Below are 23,616 nucleotides of genomic sequence, written 5' to 3' on the forward strand. Positions count from 1 at the left end.
ATAGTAAATCTTTTAAGGAATTTATCAGATTGATTTGCTTGATACGTCCACATTTGAACTGGCTCTAATGGCCATAAGTGTACTGCAATCTGTGCTTCAGAAAACAGCTCACAACTACAGGACTATTCACTGGCTGCACGGGCCCAGCACCTCATATGGATGTAAACTCCGAGTGCAACCCTGGGGAACTAACCGAGGGCAAGTCAAATGAAGCAAGCGGTGGAATGTGCAATTTGTAATAAATGGCAAGTGAAAGTATTGCTGGTTTGTAAGCTTAAATAACCAATCAGAAATCTGATGGACTTTCTGGCAAAATTTTTCCACTCAAACAGTGAAAAAGTGTCACTTGGGGATGATTTAACAGGATAGGAACCAGTTGCTAATTCGCAATTTTATTCCAAGAATAACAAATGGTGCCTGGCATCCATTATGTTGCTTTTCAGCAATCAACTTTATAACATTTGGTAAGCTTCAGTGACTATATCACAGTCATTACTTCTCCAGTGCGGACATTATCACATATTAATTACACGATGCACTCTAGCCAGCGTCTCCTGGAAGAACTGTCGGCACAACCCAAAAATAGATAAACTAGAATGAAACGGATGCTGCCAAATGCAAATGTATGATGAAAATATTGAGCACACCAGTAATTTCAAGATGCTAGTTTCATCTTGTTTTTCAAACAGTTGTTTGATGGCATTGGATATTTGATCTGAAACCACTCAGTGAAATCATTGCCACATAATCACTGCCAGATATCCATTTCTCTGTATAAGTGAATCACATAAAAAATACAATATGGCCAGCCACTTCAAGCCATCCCTCAAATTAAAGAAACAGTCAAACACGCAGCAATTTTAACACACTAATCTACACACGGTCTGCTAAACTATCAACACTCAAAACTGTAATGCAGAGCCATTGAAAAATATTGTAGAAAATACTTGGTGCTGCCTTCAAATGTCAACACCTCAACAATGAATCTGAACAAAGCTACAATTGTTTCAGTCTTCATTTAATTACATCATGCATGTGTCTATGGTTCTTGCCTATAGATGACCAGAGGTAACATGGTAGTTTGATCCCTCTAATTATTTGCTGCAAATCTTGAAGGCTAATCACATCCGGAGGGTTTGTCCATTCCTCCCCTGCACACACACCCATCCCACCAAGCCAAGTGAAAACTATACATCATCTATTTGTGAATTAAGTACCTGGAAAAGTGCAGTGTGAAGCCCTACCATCACCTCTTATGTTTAATTAATTATCCACATTAAGATTGCTGAGCAGCTACCTAGCTATAAATCTACAAAAGTATGTTATGAAAGTTACCCAAGCCCAAATTATAATGAGCCAGGTTTCACAAGAGTTTGCAGATAGGAAAATTTATACCCACCACTGCAGTACTTGAAGATAGTACAATTAAAAACATATCTTTATGAAATGTTTTAACAATACATTTTTATATAATTGCACAGAAACTCATTACAAGGGCTTCATTAGAGGGAGACAGCATGAATATTTACTTGTCTAGTGCCATAGATAGCCAGTAAATTTCAATAAAACCAGTCCCAAGATTCCAGAAAAAATATACTAATTACTCATTCTTTACTGTGTTGCATGTTACTCCTCAAAAGTTAATGAAGCTTGTGCATTATAAAAGCAGTAATCCGTTAGTCACTGAGGAAAGGAAATTTGGCTATATATTTAATATTCAATTTTGAACTGCAATCTATTAGAAAAAAGTGAAGTGTACCCAATGTCCACACACTAACCAGAAGTGCATCAATACCCTGCAAAGTTAGTAGAATTCCAAATGCAATGTGCATCTTGTTCTTTGTACCTTTGCATAATTTTAGCTTAGTGAATGCTCTTGATAATTTTCAAATGAGGTAGTCCAACTGAATGCCTTGCTCACCGTACAGAGAAGACAAAAAGCACGTTATTTGTCTTCAGCACATTTTCTCCCCACTCCAAGATAATGGACAGGGCCAATGGAAGTCAGGATCTTGATACAGCTCAGTTCAGGCCTGAGTTCAACTGCCCATCTTGGAGTTAGACAACAACTGTTAAACAACAAACTCCAGCTGTGGCTCAATCAAAGTGGAACTTCAGCAGGGTAGGGAAGCAGAGTGATCGAAATATTCAGAAGACAAAGATGCAGGTTGGAGGGGCCAAGGGAGGGAAGTGGAGTGTTAATTTTATAATTAGATAAGATAAGATTTCTTTATTAGTCATGTGTACATCGAAACACACAGTGAAATGCATCTTTTGTATAGAGTGTTCTGGGGGCAGCCCGCAAGTGTCACCACTCGTCCGGCACTAACATAGCATGCCCACAACTTCCTAACCCGTACGTCTTTGGAATGTGGGAGGAAACCCGAGCACCCGGAGGAAACCCACACAGACACGGGGAGAACGTACAAACTCCTTACAGACAGCGGCCGGAATTGAACCCGTGTCGCTGGCGCTGTAATAGCACCACACTAACCGCTACATTAGCACATTTGATACCACTATGAGGACATGTTGTTAATTTTTACAAGGCATTGGGTAACTCATACACAAACATGCTATTTAAAGCATCACATTGTAGGAATAAAAAGCACAGCAAAGGTTCACCAGAATTGCATGAGGTATTTGAAGGTGAAGAAGAAACCTAACAATTTCCACAAAATTCTGAAACGGTGGGCACCATGGCCAGCATGGACTTGTTGGGCTGAAGGGCCTGTGTCTCTGTTTGGTGGAAGTTCACGATATAATATTGCCTCCACTGGCTTTTAAATCCCTAACAAAAAGCATGCACTCAACATTATCAATGGAGAATGAAAGGATTATTCAAATAAAATTTAGAGGTCTACATTAACATAGAATACTCACTATAGGTGAACAGCAAGGAATGAAATAATATGAAAACAGAACTATTTAAGAAAGAATATCAAGGGCAAAGGGCAAGGAAATCAGATGAAAATACTTTTATTTAACAAACTAGCATGGTCGTGTTGTCTATGTGGGCTCCTTCTGTGCTGTGACTTCCAGTAAATAATTGCTGCACTAACTCCTGCAGGAGGGTCAAAACATCGAGCACAGGATACTGAGGAGGACAGTGACAATGAGGAGATGTGTACTGATCGCTAGCATACTGACTGCTCCAATTTGCGGCTGAGAGTTTTGGGGATGGTTTACAGATGTGAACGATTTTTTTTTCCTTTTTGGACTGCCACACTCATGGATTCACCTGGAACTAAGCCGCTGTCAGATTTCAGCCAGATTCTCTCCTTCGGGAAATTCTTACCTTTGCTTCCAGTTCTTGCTTCAGCACAAGGTATTTCCTCCTGAGTTTGGCGTTTTCTGCCTCACCCTGAATTAGCTCTTCTGCGAGTTTATTACATTCCGTTTTCATCTTCTCCACCTGGCGCCGCTGTGCTTTTGCAAAATTCTTCTCCTCCGCTTGTTCGGCCTAAGAAGCGCAAAAAAGCAGCGTGGGTGATCAACAGTTTCAAAGGCGTTCACTACAACCTAAGTCCCACATAAGCACACAGCTTTGGCAGCCTTGATAAAGTGAAATTACACACTTCCAAAATACGCTTTTCTTTACCTGAATATGTGAAAAAGTAAATTAAGGGAAAAAGACACGGACGAATACATTTCAAATGCAAATTGGCTGCTGAGATTCTTACAACAGTGACTCCGTCCTCAATTAATATTGAATACTAGTATTGAATTAGTATTCAATTTTTAATTTATGCAGTGTATAAGTTCAATTTATACTCATGAAAAAGGGAAATGGAATCCATCAGTCATTGTTTCTGTCATATTAACAAGAGCGTCAGCCAATGAATCTCACAATATAGTGTGTAGTTTTATTATTAAAATTATAATATGGAAAATAGGTTACTCCCTTGTATCAAATAAATTTTATTTTGCTGTTTGAGCCAATGCACAGTGCCATTTCATTTTGAGATTGGGTTTGTCGATGGAAACTGACAGCCAGAAAACTACTGATCATCTCCATTTCCTCAACGTCACGAGAAAACAGAAAGGCCTTTTTAACCCTTATAGTTTAAACATGATGTGAGGTGAAAATATTTTTCAGTAGAAGTCAGACTTTCTTCAAATAATTTGGAAGCTTGTACGATAAGATGGACTCTTGACCTCACAATCTACCTTGTTATGACCTTGCACCTTATTGTCTGCCTGCACAGCACTTTCTCTGTAACTGTATCACTTTATTCTGCACCCTTGTTATTGTTTCCCCTCGATGTACTGATGTGATGAGATGATCTGTATGAATGACATGCAAAACAAAGTTTTTCACTGTACCTCGGTACATGTGACCAATACCAATTAGTAGTTTTTTAAGTGGGTTTCTTTAGATTCAACCTACAGAATGGAAAAATAATTTTGTAACAACTCTGCTAATGCAGGGCCCAAAACGTTGACCATCCCTCTGCCTCCACAGATGCTACCTGACCCGCTGAGTACCTCCAGAAGTTTTATTTTTAGCTCCAGATTCCAGCATCTGCAATCTCCTGTGTCTCCTTATCACTAAAACCTTTGCCGTTAATCTCATAACTGGTTCCAGGCCCTCATATACCAAACTGGCCAGTTCTTTCTCCTATATTACAATGGTCACCACAAGTTTTAAGTCTCTGTGTAGCAATCAGTTATTAATTGAAAGTTTGGCAGGTTCCTACCCAACTAGGGACAACGTGTGACAAGAGACTGCAGAAGCTGGAATCCAGAGCGACAAAGAGTCTGCTGGAAGAACTCCACACAAAAAGCTGGAGGAGCAGGTCAGGCAGCATCTGTGGAGGGAAATGGACAGTCGATGTTTCGGGTCAAGATCCGTCATTAAGCCTGAAAGATAGAGGGGAGATAGCCTGCATAAAAAGCTGAAGGGAAGGGCTGGGGCGAGATAGCAAGTAATAGGTGGATCCAGGTGAGGGGGAGCAATCGTCAGATGGGGGAGGGGAGATTGGGAATAGCACCAGAAGCTGCGAGGTGATAGGTGGAGGTGATAAAGGGCTGAAGATGACAGAATTTGACAGGAGGAAGGTGGAGCCTGGAATAAAGTGAGGGAGGTGGGGAGGACAGAGAGGGGGGAGGGGACCCAGTGGGAGGAATGTTTTGTTGATGGGCCGATGGAGGAGGGGAAAGAGACAGAGTGATGTGGGCTCCGTAGTTCAGGAAGAGAGAGAAAAGGGACAGAAGGAGATTAGTTTACCAGAAGTTGGAGAATTCAAAGTTCATGCGGCCGGGTTGTAGACTACCCAGGCGAAATATGATGTGCTATTCCTCTAGTTTGCATTTAGCCTCATCTTGGCAGTGGAGGAGGCCGAGGATAGACATGGCGATGGAGGAATGGGGAGGAGAATTAAAATGGCTGGCAACCGGGAGATCCAGACAGCCATGGCGGACAGAGCGAAGGTGCTCGTCGAAGTGGTCCCCCAGTCTGCATCCGGTCTCACCGATGTACAGGAGGCCACATCGGGAGCACCAGATGCAATAAATAACACCAGCGGATATGCACGTGAAAGACTGCCTAAACTGTTAGTGCTGTTTTAGGGCCCTGGATGGTGACGAGGGAGGAGGTGGAGGGGCAGATGTTACACCTCTTGCAGTTACGGGGAGAGTACCTGGGGAGGAAGGGAAACAGGTAGGGAGGGACGTGTGGATCAGGGAGTCACAGAGAGAGTGATCCCTGCAGAAAGGGATGCGGAGGGGAAGATGCAGTTGGTGGTGGGATTATGTTGTAGTTGGCAAAGGTTGCAAAGAATGATAGGCTGGATGTGTAGGCAAGACATTTCAAGTCGAAACCCTGCAACAAGACATTGACAATTCCTTTTCCCCTCACAGATGCTGCTCGTCCCACTGAGTTCCTCCAGTAGATTGTTTGTGCTAGGGACAAAGTCTTAGAACATAGAGCATAGAACATAGCACAGTACAGCACAATACAGGCCCTTCAGCCCACAATGTTGTGCCGACCTTTAAACCTCACATAAGACTACCTAACCCCTTCCTCTCACATATCCCTCTATTTTAAATTCCTCCATATGCTTATCTAGTAATCTCTTGAACTTGACCAATGTACCTGCCTCCACCACCGCCCCAGGCAGCGCATTCCATGCCCCAACCACTCTCTGGGTAAAAAACCTTCCTTTGATATCTCCCTTGAACTTCCCACCCATTACTTTAAAGCCATGGCCTCTTGTATTGAGCATTGGTGCCCTGGGAAAGAGGCACTGGCTGTCCACTCTATCTATTCCTCTATTAATATTTTGTACACGTCTTCAATTTGATAAAGCCAGTTTGAGGGCTGAACAGTCTAATCCTGCTCCTGTGAAGGCAGCATCCATCATTAAGGACCCTCACATCCGGGATATGCCCTCTTCTCGTTACTACCATCGGGGACGAGGTACAGGAGCCTGAAGACACACACCCAGTGATTCAGGAACAGCTTCTTCCCCTCCGCCATCAGATTTTTGGACAGTCCATGAACACTACCTCATTGTTCCTTATTTTTTGCACTATTTATTTCTTTTGTAATTTATAGTTTTCTATGTCTTTGCACTGTACTGCTGCCGCAAAACAACAAACTTCACATCATATAAGCCAGTGATAATAAACCTGACTCTAATTCTGTGTTTAAAAGTGTTTCATTGGCTATGAACTGTTTTGGGATATCTTGCGGACACAACATAAATGAAAAGTTTCTCCTTTTTTTCCAAAACTTGATCAAATGAAGGATTTATCTGATGATTCTGAAACCATACCATAAACAAAACACAACATAAATTGCTAGCAATTCTCAGCAAGTCAGGCAGCTTCTGTGGAGGATGTAAAAGAGTTAACATTTCAAGTCAATAACCCTACACCTGAACTGAAGCAGTGAGAAAACAAGCATGTTTTTGAGTTGCAGAGAGGGGGCGGGACGGAGAGAACAAAGAGGATGCCTGAGATTAGGGTGAGGACCAAGGCTGAGTGACAAAATGCTTTCAGTGCCATCTTTTGTTGAATGAATGAGGGCAGTTAGAGAAAGAATGAAAAAAAAACAAATGCGCCTGCTAGGACTGTGAGAGGCAGGACACAGCAGCTGCTGGAATCTGAAACAAGAGAGAATACTGAAAATAATGCTGGAAATGCAGGCAACAATTGTAGAGAGAGAAAAATTGAATAGTGGGTGACCCTCTATCTTTCAGTCCAGATGAAGGGTCTCAACCCAAAACATCGACTGTTCATTTCACTCCATAGATGCTGTCAGACCTGCTGAGTTCCTCCAGTGTTTGGGGTGTTGGACCTTAAGATTTGGCCAGTTCTGATACAAATAGGGAATGCTAGTTACCTGAAATTGTTGAAGTCAATACTGAGTTGCAACAACTGCAATGTCTCTAGGCAGAAGACAGGATGAAGCTCGTAGAGCCGCTGCCCCACAGCTCCAGTGATCCAGGTTCAATCTTGACCTCAGGTGCTGTCTGTGTGGAGTTTACAATCCCAAATATGTGTGATTTGGTAGGTTAATTGGCCCCTGCAAATTTTTCCCACTGCATTGATGAGTGGTAGAATCTGGGGGGAGTTCTTGGGAATGCGAAGAGAATAAAATGGGTTCGGGAAGGATTACTATAAAAATGGGTGCTTGATGGTCAGTGGTGCCAAAGGGTCTGTTTCCATGCTGTATCTCTCCGTGACCCAAGCTTAAGATATTTATTTATTAGTCATATGTACATCGAAACCACAGTGAAATGCATCTTTTTGCGTTACTGAGAATTTGCTGGGGGCAATTAGAACAGTGTGGGAGGCCAAAGACAGAGAGGTCACAATGCGAGTGGGACTGACAATTAAAGTGACAGGCGACTGGAAGCTTAAAGTTACCTCTGTGAACTGGAGGCGTTCTGCAAAGCAGTCACGCAATCTGTGTTTAGTTTCTCCAGAGTCGGGGAAACTACATTCTAACCACTGAATGCAATATACCAGGTTGTTAGAAGTGCCAATGGTTTGCAGCTTGACCTGCAAGAACTATTTGGGTTCTTCGATGATGAAAAAGGGAGGAGGTTAAAGGGCAGGTGATACCCTTGCGTGGTAAAGTACTGTGAGAAGGAGTGTTTGGTAGAGGTGGAAGACCAAATCACGTAGACATAGAGAAAGCAGTCTTTCCAAAATGCTGAAAGGTGACTGGCTGTGGAACCTGCAGAGTATGACCTGTTGAATATGGAGGTTGGTGGGGTTGAAAGCGAGGACAAAGGGACCCCCATCATTGTTCTGGCTGGGAGGAAAGGGGGCAAGGGAAAATGTGCAGGAAGTAGAGGAGACACAGCTGAGAGCCCTTCCAACTATAGTGAAGGAGAAAGGAAGACACCTTGGAGGTACTCACGTGAAAAGTTTCATCATCGGAACAGATACGATGGAGATGGAGAAAGTGGGAGAACGGAATGGTGTCTTGAGTGGAAGCAGGGTGGGAAGGGGTGCAATCTATAAACTAGACGGCTCTGGAAGCCTTGTGTCACCTGAACAACCTCGTTCTCCACCCTATCACAACATTCCCTTTGTTCTCTCCATCCCTCCTCCTCTCTGCAATATAGGTATAAAATCTGCAATTCTGATTAAGGGTGATGGACCTGAAACATTAACACTGTTTCTCTCTCTTCCTTTCCATTAATTACCCTTACCTTTAACACACTGAGGTTATTTTCTAGTTTATCCCGTTCTTCTTGAAATTGTTTAAGTACTTCCTGCATGTTCTTTTCATGCTTAGTTCTTAGACTCTGCATCTCTGACTTGGTGTCCACAAGTTCCTTTCTGTGAGCATCCTTCTCCAACTTCAATTGGTTGCTGAGGGCAGCAACTTCTTCTTGGGCCAAGGTGTGCCTTGCCTGGGCTTCCGAGAGGCTCTTCCTAATCTCCTTCTTGAAACTCTCTTCTTGAGCCAGTTTAGTACTGAGCTCAGATCGAATGGTATTCAGCTCAGTGATCACTCGCTGCATTTCCAAGAGCTTCTCCTGGTCCCTCTCATGCTGTTCGCTCAAGGCCATCAACTCATCCTCGAGCTGCTGCTTCTCCCCTTTGGCCTTCACGTGCAGCATGCACTGCTCATGCAAGTCAGCATCCAGTTTGCGCAAAGACTCCTTGGCGTCTCGCAGCTCACCATCCAGCTGAAGCAGCTTCGACTTCAACTCATTGAGCTCCACATCCTTCCTTCGCACATCCTCTTCCTGCTGCACCCGTTTTAGGATGACTTCGTTGAGCTCCCTACGAAGGCTCTCCATCTGTTGCAAGGATGCTTCGTGTTGCCCCTGGAGTGTTTCTTTCTCTTTACTCACACGGCTATGCTGTTCCATCCACTGATCGACAGCCTCCTTCTGCCTTTCCACGTCACGCTCCAATTTCTTGCATTTCACTTTCCACTGTCTGATGGACTCCTGAGCCTTTACCTTCAATTCATCTTTCTTCTTTTCACTCTCCAGTCGAAGGAGTTCTACCTCTTTCCACTGAGCCCTGAATCTTTCAGCTTCCGCACCAGACTCTTTCAGTTGACGGGTTAAATCCGCGATTTCCAAACCTGTAGATTTACGATCTTGCATGCAGTCGTCGTAACATTTCTGGATTTCCTGAAGTTGGTTCAACATCCTCAACTGCTGTTTCTCCCTTTTCTCCAGGTCTGAGCTGAGAACCTTTGAACAGAGCAAAATATGTCATCAGTTTACTGCTTCCAACTGGCAGCGACTACCCATTTAAGCAATTGGAAGTTTGCACAGATACATTCGTCTGGCATATAAAATCTGAAATCCTTACTTCCAACATATTGCAATTTCTAGATGAGAAGTGATAAAGAAACATTAATGAAAAAAGTTATCCCTATACGAACTGTGCTTTTCTAGTTTGACAATGTTTCACTTTGATTTTCTGGATTTGGAATTGGTTTATTATTGTCACACGTATCGAGATACCGTGAAAAACTTGTTCTGCATACTGTTCATACAGATCAATTCATTACACAGCGCACTGAGGTAGTACAAGGGAAAACAATAACAGAATGCAGAATAAAGTGTAACAGTTACAGAGAAAGTGCAGTGTAGGTAGACAGTAAGGTGCAAGGTCACAACTAGGTAGATTGTGAGGTCAAGAGCCCAGCTTATCATACTAGGGAACTGTTCAATAGTCTTATAACAGCGGGATAGAAGCTGTCCTTGAGCCTGGTGGTACGTGCTTTCAGGCATTTGTATCTTCTGCCCGATGGGAGAGGGGAGAAGAGAGAATGTCCAGGGTGGGTGGGGTCTTTGATTATGCTGGCTGCTTCTACATAACGTTTGACCCACTAACTTCTACTAATGAGAGGCCACACTTTTGGATTGATGATCTCTGGTCTAGATCTCTCTAGATCTCTCTACTGATGAGAGGCCACACCTTTGGATTGATGATCTCTGGTCTAGATCTCTCTAGGTCTTATTCACAATTGACAAAATGATCACCAACCAGGCATCAAACATTTTCAATTGAGCCATTAGCATACAATAGTGCTGTGGTTAAATTATAGGACCAACAGCCAGAGACCTAGCCCAGAGATCATCAATTCAAAGATATAGGTTCAAAACCCACCATCGCTGCAGCATTTATATTCATGCAGCTTTAAATGTATCTGGAATCTTAAAAAAGGCTAGTCTCACTAACTGCAACTATATTGTCATAAAACCCCTTCTGCTTCACTAATGTTCTTTTGAGAACGGAAATCAGCTATCCTTCTCTAGTCTGGCCAATATATTAACAATATGCTTGACTCTGAACTGCTTCTCCAGCTCAGGGCAAATTAGGAACAGTCAATAAGTGTCAGTATTGATGTTCACATCCTGAGAATGAATAAATTAAAAATAAATTAGGGAATGTGGGTAAGAGGGAAGGATCATATAACGGCTTCACACCCAATCTCTGAGGCCTTCTGATAAAACTACATCCATTTCTAGAGGCCTAACAAGTCAATTTTCTAACTTCCATTATTAGAATTTGTAAATGGTACAAAAAAAATACATGGAGGTCTAACAAGAAGTTCAAAGTGAAAGTCAAAGTCGAGCTTATTGTCACAAACACAAGTCCACGTGTGTACAAGTGCACTGAAAAACTTACTTGCAGCAGCATCACAGACACATAGCATCAGATACACAACATTCACAAGAAAAACTTAAATTAATAACATAAATTATACAAAATTATAAGAAAGAACACAATTAGAATAAAACAAAACAAAAGTCCATTATAGTGCAAAGTGATCGAAGTAGTCATAGTGTTGCTGTACTGAGGTAGTGATTAGGGTTGTGCAGGTTGGTTCAAGAACTGAATGGTTGAAGGGAAGTAGCTGTCCCTGAACCTGGTGGTGTGGGACTTCAGGCTTCTGTACCTCTTGCCCGACGGTAGCTGTGAGAAGATGGCATGGTCCGGATGGTGGGGATCTTTGATGATAAATGTTGCCTTCTTGCAACCAGTCAGGATACTGTCAACAGCACATAAGTAGACGTTTGTTCGAGTGTTCGGTGACATGCCGAACCTCCTTAGCCTCCTGCTTGTGTCATCTGGTATACTCTCCATTTACCCCCTTGCTGGAGAATCTGGAACTTAGAAGCACCGTCCCAGGACAAATGTCTGGCCACTTAGGGCTGCAGTCAGCAAGGTGTAATCCTTGTAAGTCTCTATTCCATGGGGTGTAGATGCTCAGGGAAAAAGTATATTCACTGCCAAAAATGACAGATTTTTGAGCACTGAAGAGATAAGGCAAGAATACAAAGTTAAGTAGAGTTTAGCCAGGATCTTAATGAACGGCAAAGCAGGCTCCAAATGCCACATGGTCCACTTAGGTCCGTATTTCTTACGTTTTTACATTCTAAGCCATTCAGATCAAGCATGTTCGCAAATACTACTGTGGTCTGTATTGAGTAAGTCAATCTCAACTGAGGCAGTGCTGGAAAATACATGTGGCCCACAGGGCAAATTCAATAAGAAAATTCAGTCTGTCTTTCCATTCCTAAGATGCACGTAAATACTAGGTTTGCAATCCACTGTGATCTCCTCGAATATGGAGAAGAGGTCACGCACAAAAACAGATCCCTTGGGCAAAGGACGAAGAGTACTCAGGGAAAGAAGGGAGCAAAACGGGAGGATGCTCAGCAAACGTATCAAAAGGTCAATCACCAATGGTTATACCTTGTACACTTTTGCCTAATGGGGCTCTTAATACCACCTAGCTATTCTTTGAATTGATGCAGAGAAATAAGTGTGGTACAGAACAGCACAATTTTCTAAAATCTAAATTGGTAAATTGGTTTATTATCTGGTAACATTCCTGTCAGTTACTGGGTTATCACTGGCACACCGCATCTGTACCTGAACTGGACCTCTAAAACTATCTTCAGAGAGACAATAAAACAGCATTGTCTTCAACCACCATTTGACTGAGCTGAGCCTTTAATCACTTAATACTTGAGAACATACTAAGTAAAAACAGTGATATTAAACTAAAACTTTAATCAAAAGGATTAAAGATGGTTTTTGTTAACAAAAGGACTGAGCAGCAAAAATAGATTATAAAGTGAAAACAACAATTTGAAAATTCCTGTGGGCATAAAAAAATATATCTGATTAAATATGAAAAAAATATGTAGAATATAGATTAAGAGCCGAGGTTTAATTCTTCAGAAAAGCACTGAAACAAATTATGCTTTGATCTTGATTCTCAATGACAGCTTTGCATGCTTCTTTAAAACCATTTCCCCAAACGACTGAAAATCTGTTTAATTATTTCAGCATCTGAATCATAATATATGATGCACGAGGCACCAGCAGCGTGTGAAAGCCTGGATGGACTGGTGAGTCCTTTCCAGTTATCACTGCTCATCATATGCTTATATTTATTTTGGCTCTCAGCAGAACATCAAATATGTCGAGTGATTTTGGTTTCCTTTTTCCTAATATTAGCTGCAGCCAAGAATAATGTATTTAATGGCAAATTAATAGCGCCCTCTAAGAGGATAATGAGAATAATCAGCAAAAGTAATTGTTGCCCTTGTTCATTGAATTACAGGCTAAATTCCACATGGGACTGAATATTAATTATCTGCACATGTTGATAACTAATTAGTTTCCTTGGGGGGGTAGGGGGGGCTCTCATAGCAATGGAAACCAAAGAGGCCCAGTTGTTCCTCAAGTCCCTCACAGGTAGAAAATGCAAGAATTTATTCAAGTGCAAAGAGCCCAACGGAATCATATCTAGTTCCAATTTTAACCAGTTGCCCACTCTAAACACCGGTGTTATTACCTCAAAATACACAGCAACATAACTGAACCATGAAAGATGTTTGCCTGGAGACTGGATGATGTTGAGCACAATTTTTTATGCAAAATTCCTCATTAAATTGGTAAGTTGGTTTATTATTGTCACATGTACCAAGGTACAGTGAAAAACTTTGCTTTGCATGCCATCCATACAGATCATTTCATTAAAACAGTGCATTGAGGTAGTACAAGGGAAAACAATAACAGAGTGCAGAATAAAGTGTTACAGTTACAGAGAAAGTGCAGTGCAGGCAGACAATAAGGTGCAAGGCCATGATGAGGTAGATTGTGAAGTCAAGAATCCATCTTATCATGCTAGGGGACTGTTCGATAGTCTTATAACAGCGGGATAGAAGCTGTCCTTCAGCCTGGTGGTAGGTGCTTTCAGGCTTTTGTATCTTCTGCCTGATGGGAACGAGGAGAAGAGAGAATGTCTGGGGTGGGTGGGGTCTTTGATTATGTTGGCTGCTACACCAAGGCAGCAAGAAGTGTGGACAAGGATCCATGGAGGGGAGGCTGGTTTCCATGATGTGCTGAGCTGTGTCCACTAGGCCATTTTGTGCACGAGGTCACATTAGCTATCATTTGGTATTGGTTTATTATTGCCACATGCACAAAGATACAGTGAAAAGCTTTTCTATTGCATGCCACCCAGTCAGATCATGCCATACATAACTATATTGAGGTAGTAAAAAGAAAACAGATAAGATTTCTTTATTAGTCACATGTACATCGAAACACACAGTGAAATGCATCTTTTGCATAGAGTGTTCTGCGGGGCAGCCCGCAAGTGTCGCCACGCTTCCAGCGCCAACATAGCATGCCCACAACTTCCTAACCCGTACGTCTTTGGAATGTGGGAGGAAAGTGGAGCACCCGGAGGAAACCCACGCAGACACGGGGAGAACGTACAAACTCCTTACAGACAGTGGCTGGAATTGAACCCAGGTCGCTGGCGCTATAATAGCGTTACGCTAACCACTATACTACCGTGCCTGCCAGAATATGGAATCCAAAATATAGTGTTACAGTTACAGAGAAAGTGCAGTGCAAGTACACAAATGAAGTGCAGAGCCACGATGATGTACATTGGCAGATCAAGAGTTCATCTTTAGCGTATGAGAGGTCTGTTCAAGGGTCTGATAACAGTGGGATAGATGCTCTCCCTGAGTCTGGTGGTTCGTGCTCTCAAGCTTTTATATCTTCTGCCCAACAGGAGAGCAGAGAAGAGAGAATGACCGGGGTGGGAGGGCTCCTATAATCGTTAGCTGCTTTCCCAAGCCAGCGGGAAGTGTAGATGGAGTCAATGGAGGGGAAGCTGGTTTGCTTGATGGACTGGGCTGCATTCACAACCCTCTGCAATTTGTCCCCCATTTGCCAACAGCAATTAGATGTTAGAGATGCTCATCCACAAACTACAATTACAACTCTCAAAAAGAGCAAGGAACAAACCCTGACACTCATCATAGAGTCACTGTCACACAGCACAAAACTAGGCCCTTCAGCCCACCCTGTCCATGCTGACCATTTTGTTGATCTATACTAATCCCATTTGCCCACATTACATCCGTATGCTTCTATGCCTTGCCAATTCAAGAGCCTGTCTAAGTATCTATTAAACACGGTGTTTGTATCTGATTCCACCTTCTCTGCTAACAGCATGTTCTAGATATCAACTAATCAATGTGTAAAAAAACTTTCCCCTTTAAAATTCCTCCCTCTCACCATAAAATAAGATATCTTTATTAGTCACATGTACATCAAAACACACAGTGAAATGCATCTTTTGCGTAGAGTGTTCTGGGGCAGCCCGCAAGTGTCGTCACACTTCCGGCGCCAACATAGCATGCCCACAACTTCCTAACCTGTATGCCTTTGGAATGTGGGAGGAAACCGGAGCATCCGGAGAAAGCCCACGCAAACACAGGGAGAACGTACAAACTCCTTACAGACAATTTTTGTCTGCAATTTTTGCCAAAGTTCTTATTTTTGGCACTAATAACACAGGAAAAAGAGTCTATCAATGCCTTTTATAATTTTATATATCTCCATCAGCTCACCCCTCAGGATCCTTTGTTCCAGGGAAAACAAGCCCAACTGATCCAATCTTTCCTTTTAACAAAAGACCTCCAATCCAAACAGCACCTTAATGAATCTTCTCCGCATCCCCTCCAATGTAACCACATCCTTCCTATAGTGTGGCGTCCAGAACTGCACCAACTGCGACCTAACCAGTGTTTTGTAAAGTTGCAACAAGACATCCCAACTCTTATATTCTGTGCCCCAACCTATGAAGGAAGCATGCCATATGCCTTCTTCACCACCTTAATTACCAATGATAAAGATAAAGGTAATGATAAAGGTCCCCCACTGTTCCATCAACGTGTTGCCATCTCCATTTGTCAGCCTGTTTTATTGACTAGCATATATATGTGTATAAAATTATGAGGGGCAGAGATATGGTGAATGCGCACAGACTTTGTGGTGCTATAATTGTTAGCTGCTTTCCCGAACTAGCGGGAAGTGTAGACGGACTCAATAGAGGGAAAGCTGGTTTGTGTGATGGACTGGGCTGCACTCACATCTCTCTGCAATTTCTTGCGATCTAAGGGAATCAAGCATTGGGGAATCAAGAACTAGAGGGCTTAAGTTTAAGGTGAGAGGGGAGAGGTTTAATAGGGACAACTTTTTCACCCAGGGAGTGGTCTGTATATGGAATGAGCTGCCAGAGGAAGTGGTTGAGGCAGGTACATTAACAACATTTAAAAGAGACTTGGACAGGTCCATGGCTAGGAAAGGTTTAGAGAGATATGAGCCACATGTGGACAAATGGGATTAGCTTAGATGGGAATCTTGGTTAGGTGGACCGGTTGGGCCGAAGGGCCTGTTTCCGTGCTGTATGACTTTATTTACCTAACAACACTGTTCGTACCTCACAACTTACAGCAGTCCTTTTGTATAACAAACTGAACAGATCCACGCTGCGATTTCTGTGTGATGAGCTTGTGCCTTGCAGGAGCGGAGGCTGTGCATGGCATGGGACTCCATGTGCTGACACACACACGCTCCCCCCTCTCCTACATTTCCCTCACTTCCCTGACAGCTGTTCATGTAATGGAGAAAGGTTCCTTAAGATTCTGACAACCTTCCAAACGTTCCAAACAGCTGTGACACAGCAGCTACAATTTCTGCAGACAGATGCCAGCTGAGATCAAGAATTAAAGTTTTTCCTATAAATCAGGGAGAAAACCCAAATGATCTTTTTACCTAGAGAAATAAAGGACTGCAGGTGCTGGAATTTAGATGAAAAACACAATGATGCTGGAGGAACTCAGCAGGCCAGGCAGCATCCGTGGAGAAAAGCAGGCGCTCAACGTTTTGGGTCAGGACCCTTCTTCAGGACTGAAGATAGGAAAAGGGGAAGCCCAATATATAGGAGGGAAAAGCAGAGCTGTGATAGGTGGACAAAAGGGGGGAGGTGGGGTGGGCACAAAGTGGTGATAGGTAGATGCAGGTAAGAGATAGTGATAGGCAGGTGCGGGGGAGGAGGGGAGAGCAGATCCACCAGGGGATGGGTCAAAGATAAGGAGAGACATTAAAAAAAAGTGGTAGAAAAAAGAGAGATAGGCTAGGGAAGGGAAGAAGAGAAGAAGCATGGTGGGGGGGGGGGTTGTGGGGAAGGGGGGTGGGGGGTTACTTAAAGTTGGAGAATTCGATATTCATGCCGTTAGGCTGCAAGGTTGCGAGACAGAAAATGAGGTGCTGTTCCTCCAGTTTGCACTTGGAATTTTCCTGACAGTGGAGGAGGCCAAGGACTGACGTATCGATGATAGTGTGGGAGGGGGAGTTGAAGTGACTGGCAATGGGGAGGTGCAGGTTGCGGTTACAGACAGAGCGCAGGCGTTCTGCAAAACGATCACCTAGTCTGCGTTTGGTCTCACCAATGTAGAGGAGGCCACACTTGGAACACTGAATGCAGTAGATGACTTTAAGGGAGGTTCAGGTGAATCTCTGTCTCACTTGAAAGGACTGTTTGAGTCCCTAGATGGAGGTGGTGCAGGGGAAGGTGTTGCACCTATGGCGGGGGCAGTGGAAAGTTCTTGGGGTGGGAGCAGGATTGGGGGGTGGTGTGGTGGTGAGTGAACTAGGGAGTCGCAGAGAGACCGGTCCCTGTGAATGGCAGAAAGGAGAGGGGAGGGAAAGATATGGTTGGTAGTGGGGTCCCTTTGGAGATTGCGGAAGTGGCGGAAGTGTTGGATACCTTGGCTGGTGGGATGAAATGTGAGGACAAGTGGGACCCTACCCCTGTTGTGTCTGGGAGAGGTGGGGGTGAGAGCAGAGGTGTGGGAAATGGCAGAGATACGGGTATTGGTATTGGTTTATTATTGTCACTTGTACCGAGGTACAGTGAAAAGCTTGTCTTACAAACTCATCGTACAGGTCAATTCATTACACAGTGCAGTTACATTGAGGTAGTACAGAGTCCATTGATGTAGTACAGGTAAAAACAATAACAGTACAGAGTAAAGTGTCACAGCTACAGAGAAAGTGCAGTGCAATAAGGTGCAAGGTCACAGCAAGGTAGATCGTGAGGTCATAGTCCATCTCATTATATAAGGGAACTGTTCAATAGTCTTATCACAGTGGGGTAGAAGCTGTCCTTAAGTCTGGTGGTACGTGCCTTCAGGCTCCTGTATCTTCTACCCCATGGAAGAGGAGAGAAGAGAAAATGTCCTGGGTGGTTGGGGTCTTTGATTATGCTGGCTGCTTCACCAAGACAACAAGAGGTAAAGACAGAGTCCAAGGAGGGGAGGCTGGTGTCTGTAATGCACTGGGCTGTGTCCACAACCCTCTGCAGTTTCTTGCAGTCCTGGGCAGAGCAGATGCCATACCAAGCCGTGATACATCCCGATAGGATGCTTTCTATGGTGCATCTGTAAAAGTTGGTGAGAGTCAAAAGGGACAAACCAAATTTCTTTAGCCTCCTGAGGGGTGCGAGCTCTCTCAACCACAGTCGGGGGGGAAGCCCAGTTTAGGAAAGAAGTTGAACATCTCGGATGTCCTGGAGTGGAAAGCCCATCATGGGAGCAGATGCGGCAGAGGCGAAGAAATTGAGAAAAAGGGATAGCATTCTTGCAAGAGACAGTGGGAGGAGCTGTAATCGAGGTAGCTGTGGGCGTCAGTGGGTTTGTAGAAGATGTTGGTGGATAAAGAATCTCCTGAGATGGCGATGGAAAGATCGAGGAAGGGCCTATATCCATGCTGTGTTACTCTATGATTCTACGTTAATGCCCGATCAGGTGTCCTGCTATTTTCCCAATCTCCCAATTCTTTGCAGGACACCTGATTGGGCACTAACATAGAATCATAGAGCAATACTGCACAGATACAGGCCCTTCAGCCCAACCAGTCCATGCCGACCACAGTGCCCACCCAGCTAGTCCCAATTTCCTGCGTTCGGCCCATATCCCTCCAAGCCCCACCCCTCCATGTGGCTATCCAAGTGCTTCTTAAATGATACTGTTGTACCTGCCTCACCCACTTCCTCTGGCAGCTCGTTCCATATACTCACCACCCTCTGCATGGAAAAAGTTGTCCCTCAGGTCCCTTTTATATCTTTCCCCTCTCACCCTAAGCCTAGTTTTGGACTCCCCTACCCTGGGGAAAAGACTGTTACCATCCACCTTATCTATGCCTCTCATAATTTTAAACACTTCTATAAAGTTGCCCCTCATTCTCCTACACTCCAAGGGATGAAGACCTATAAACACTATATGCAGAGCCTGTTCTTTTGCACCAAAAAAAAGATGAACTCCAATTTCTAGGCAATGCATTTGCTTACACATGAAAGCATAATGGTACCACAAATCATTCTGTATGATTATACAGGTCAACACAGACCTGGTGGACTGAAGGAACTGTTCCCATGCTGTACTGTTCTATTGTAAAACAACCCTTCTGGGCAGCCACACCAGAAGATTACACCATTATGGTCATCTTTGTGGATAGAAAATATTAAATAGGGAAGTATATAATAGAATTAAATCCAAACAAGCAAGCAAATAACAAGGGTCTTTCTTTAAGCTATGTGATGCATTCTCTTACGAAACATCAGCTTGGTCACAAAGAAATGTAAGTGTAAAGAAATAAGCTCAAGACTCATGTTGAAACATGTTGGGAGGATTAGTGGCCAATTACTTATCTGCATCCAACAGACTTGTCCATACAAAAAACAAAACAAACTGAGAAATGGATTTCTGGATTATTCCATTGATCTTTCTATACTCAACCCAGTCGCGCATTGCTTGGCATTCAGTTGCTTTAAACTATCAAGGCAAAAGATCTATTCCTTTAGAATGATAAATTGCTTTCATGCAAAACTCACTGGGTAGAAGCTGACAATTCTGTCACACATTTCCTACTACTAATGATAATGTATGTCATAACTTGGGTTTACCAAGCACCTACACTTTATGAAGCCAAATTATGCTGGGGCAGTATGTATTGATTTACCTAACATCTAAGAGATACAAGGTGAAAATTGACTGAACAAATCCATGCATCTAATACAAATGGCATATAGTCAAATCTAACAGACAGTGTTGGAGCTAGGCATTCTACTTCCCCCTCCAAATGGACTTTATTCATTGGAGTGTCGAGAACGAAGGGTGATTTTACGGAGGTGTATAAAATCATGAGGGGCATAGATAGGGTGAATGTGCACAGTCTTTTTTCCCACGGTTGGGGAATCAAGAACTGGAGTGCATGGGTTTAAGGTGAGAGGAGAATAATTTGATAGGAACCTGAGGGGCAGCTTCTTCACCCAGAGGGAGGTCAGTATATGGAATGAGTTGAGGCAGGGACATTAACAACATTTAAAAGACACTTGGACAGGTACATGGACAGGAGAGGTTTTGAGGGATATGAGCCGAACATGGGCAAATGGGAGAAGCTTAGATGGGCATCTCAGTCAGCATGGAACGGTTGGGCCGAAGGGCCTATTTCAGTGCTCTATGACTCCTCCAGTGAGTTCCCCATGAACACTGGGCAGGCAGGGGCAGAGCTTAATGTATGGCTGTGACAGAAGGAAGCAGAGTTCACAGCCAGGCACGGTAGTGTAGCGGTTAGCATAATGCTTTACAGTGCCAGAGACCCGGGTTCAATTCCGGCCACTGTCTGTAAGGAATTTGTACGTTCTCCCCGTGCCTGCGTGGGTTTCCTCCCACATTCCAAAGACGTACGGGTTAGGAAGTTGTGGGCATGTTATGTAGGCGCCAGAAGCGTGGTGACACTTGCAGGCTGCCCCCAGAACACTCTACGCAAAGGATGCATTTCACTGTGTGTTTCGATGTACATGTGACTAATAAAGATCTTATCTTATCTAGTTTCCAATGGGCTTTCTGCTGTAAGGTGCTGTTCAACCCCAATGTGTGCCACATGTAGGAAGAGTCACAGCAGAACCTGTGTGTGGACTCCAAAAATGTACCCTACTTATGAACAAGAATAGAAAATGCTGGAAATACTCAGCAGGTTAAGCAGTATCTGTGGAGAGAGGAATATAGTTAATGTCTCAGTTCATTAACCTTTCACTGATCTTAAGTTACTGCCGAATTATTAACTGCTTCTCTCTCCACAGATGTTGCCTGACCAACTGAGTATTTCCAGCAATATGTTTTCCAGATTTCCAGCATTCTTAGTATTTTTCTTCCAGATAAGGGGCTAACATTTATTTGTTTTAAATTATTGTCAGGCAGCACATAGTTCATCATGTTTTGACCTAGCAGAGGCAAAATGCCTGCTCTACAATTTGCAAACCATCCTGGAGTGCCCTTGTAACCCACTTCTGGAACTCTGCTGAAGCCAGGATTAGAACACTGATTGGGATCAGCAGGGTATACCTAGGTTTGACAGAAGGATGCTTTCAACAGTTTAAGTTTCATAAAAGTCTGGTCAGGCCGCATCTGGAGTATTGCATTCAATTCTGGTCGCCCCATTACAGGAAGGATGTGGAAGCTTTGGAGAAGGTGGAGAAGAGGTTTACCAGGATGCTGGATTAGAGGGCATGTGCTGGACAATCTTGGGTTGTGTTCTCTGGAGCGGTGGAGGTTGAGGGGAGATCTGATAAGTTTATAAGATTAGGAGAGGCATAGATAGACAGCCAGTATCTTTTTCCCAGGGTCAAAATGCCTAATACTAAAGGGCATGCATTTAAGGCGAGAGGGGGTCATTTCAAAGGAGATGTGCAGGGTAAGTTTCTTTACACAGGGAGTGGTGGGTGCCTGGAATGTGTTGCCGGGGTGGTGGTGGAGGGAAATACGATAGAGGCGTTTAAGAGGATCTTAGAGAGACGTATGAATATGCAGAGCATGGAGGAATATGGACATTGTGCAGGTAGAAGGGATTAGTTTAGTTAGGCATTTAATTACTGGTTCAGTTAGTTTGGCACAACATTGTGGGCCAAAGGGCCTATTCCTGTGTTGTATCATTCTATAAGTGCTGAATAGAATACTTCATGGTGTACAAGTTGACCATTTTACAATAGGTATTATCTCTATTGACATTGACATCAACTTCAATATTCCACAGCATTATTCAAAGAAAAGTAGCCAAATCTCCCTGGTCTAAATTCCCTCCTCATTCCAACCAACATGACAGAGATTAACTGACCATTCATCAGTAAATGACAGGTAAGCACCAACATATTATCATATAGACATATAAAGCGATTAACTTGAAGATAATACATGGTAAATCACCAACAGAATACAATTCATATGAATTAAAAATGCAAGACTCTTTCTCATCCCAGATGTGGAGACGTTATATCAGAAATAGGTTCAGAACAGACGTGAGGGGTACGTTTTTCACTGAGAGAGTGGGGGATGCCTGGAATGCGTTGCCTGATAGGGTGGTGAAGGCAAATTCATTGGGGGCTTTTAAGGGGGGCTTGGATGGGCACATGAATGAGAGGAAAATAGAGGGATATGGGCATTCTGTAGGAAGGAGGGAATAGCTGTGTCGGCACAACATTGTGGGCTGAAGGGCCTGTTCAGTGCTGTACTGTTCTATGTTCTATGTATATGCACAATATAACAGGCATATACTGGAAATATTCAGATCAGGAAGAATCTATGGACAAAGAAGCCAAACTCTCATTACATTCTATTCCGATGAAAGTCATCAACCTGAAACATCAATTCTCTCTCTCCACTGATGCTGTTTGACTTGCTGAGTATTTCCAGCATTCACACCATTTTGCCTTCGTAACCTTACAGCTTGTGCAGAATTCCAAGTTTTCAAGTTCCAAATGAAAGGCCAACAGTTAAATGCAAAACTGAGAGTACTGGGTCATATTGTAGGATTTTAATCAGCTGAAGAACAGAGCATAAAAAAATAGGAACTGGAATTGGTCACTCGAACTCTCAAGCCTGCTCCTGCCATTCAAAATGATCATGGCTGTTCTAACCCAGGCGTCATCTCTTCTTCCGTGCCAGTTCCCCATAGCCCTCAATTCTCTGACTTTCAAACATTTATTTGCTTCCTCTCTAAGTACCCCCAATGATCTAGCCTCTGCAACTTTCCGGGGCACGGAATCCCAGAGGTTCACCACTCTCTGCAAGAAGATCTTATGCACCTCAGTTTTAAACAACAGCTCCCTCATTCTGTAACTATGTCTCCTCGTTCAAGATTTTTCCATTGTGGAAACATTTCAACATCTACTCTGTCATGCCCCCTCAGGATCTTGTATGTTTCAGTAAGATCACCCTCATTCTTCTAAACTCCAAAGGTCTAATTTCTTTATCTCCTGGTGACTGGGTAACCATCTCATCCGAGGAATTAGCCTAGTGGGTCTCTATTGGACTGTCGCTAATGTCAGTATAAGGAGACCAAACTGCGCGCAGTACTCCTGGAGTGGCTGCTCCAATACCCAGTATAGTTGGAACAATACTTCCTTATTTCTAAACTCCTACCCCCTTTCAATGAAGGCCAATATTGCCACTTGCTTTCCTAACCATTTGCTAACGCTTTGCAATTCATTCACAAGAACATCTAGGTCCCCTGTACTACATTCACCCACAACTTTACTCCATTTAGATAACAGTCTGCCTTTAGATTCCTCTTACTAAAATGTCCAGACACCTATTTTCATGTTATCACAAACTTGGATACCTTGCGCTCTGACCCTCCTCCAGGTCGCTGATATAAATCGTAAGTAATTGAGGGCCAAGGACTGATCCATGGGGCACTCCACTAGTTAGTTGTTTATTCTGCCTCAATTCTCCCACACTAACATACATC

General features: G+C 43.3%; 1 protein-coding gene across 5 annotated transcripts in view; it reads right to left on the reverse strand.

Annotated features, from left to right (window-relative positions):
• LOC127576987 (centrosomal protein of 128 kDa) overlaps window positions 1-23,616 on the reverse strand; it is a 372,768-nt gene that overhangs the window by 224,468 nt on the left and 124,684 nt on the right. For all 5 annotated transcript variants that reach the window (XM_052027856.1, XM_052027839.1, XM_052027847.1 and 2 more), the window contains exons 13-14: window positions 8,670-9,671; window positions 3,299-3,463 (exon numbers count right to left, since the gene is read on the reverse strand). In XM_052027856.1, the coding sequence (XP_051883816.1) occupies window positions 3,299-3,463; window positions 8,670-9,671 (1,167 nt within the window). The remainder of the gene's footprint in view (window positions 1-3,298; window positions 3,464-8,669; window positions 9,672-23,616) is intronic.

Source organism: Pristis pectinata, chromosome 1 (assembly GCF_009764475.1).
Source record: "Pristis pectinata isolate sPriPec2 chromosome 1, sPriPec2.1.pri, whole genome shotgun sequence".
NCBI classification, from domain to species: Eukaryota; Metazoa; Chordata; class Chondrichthyes; order Rhinopristiformes; family Pristidae; genus Pristis; species Pristis pectinata.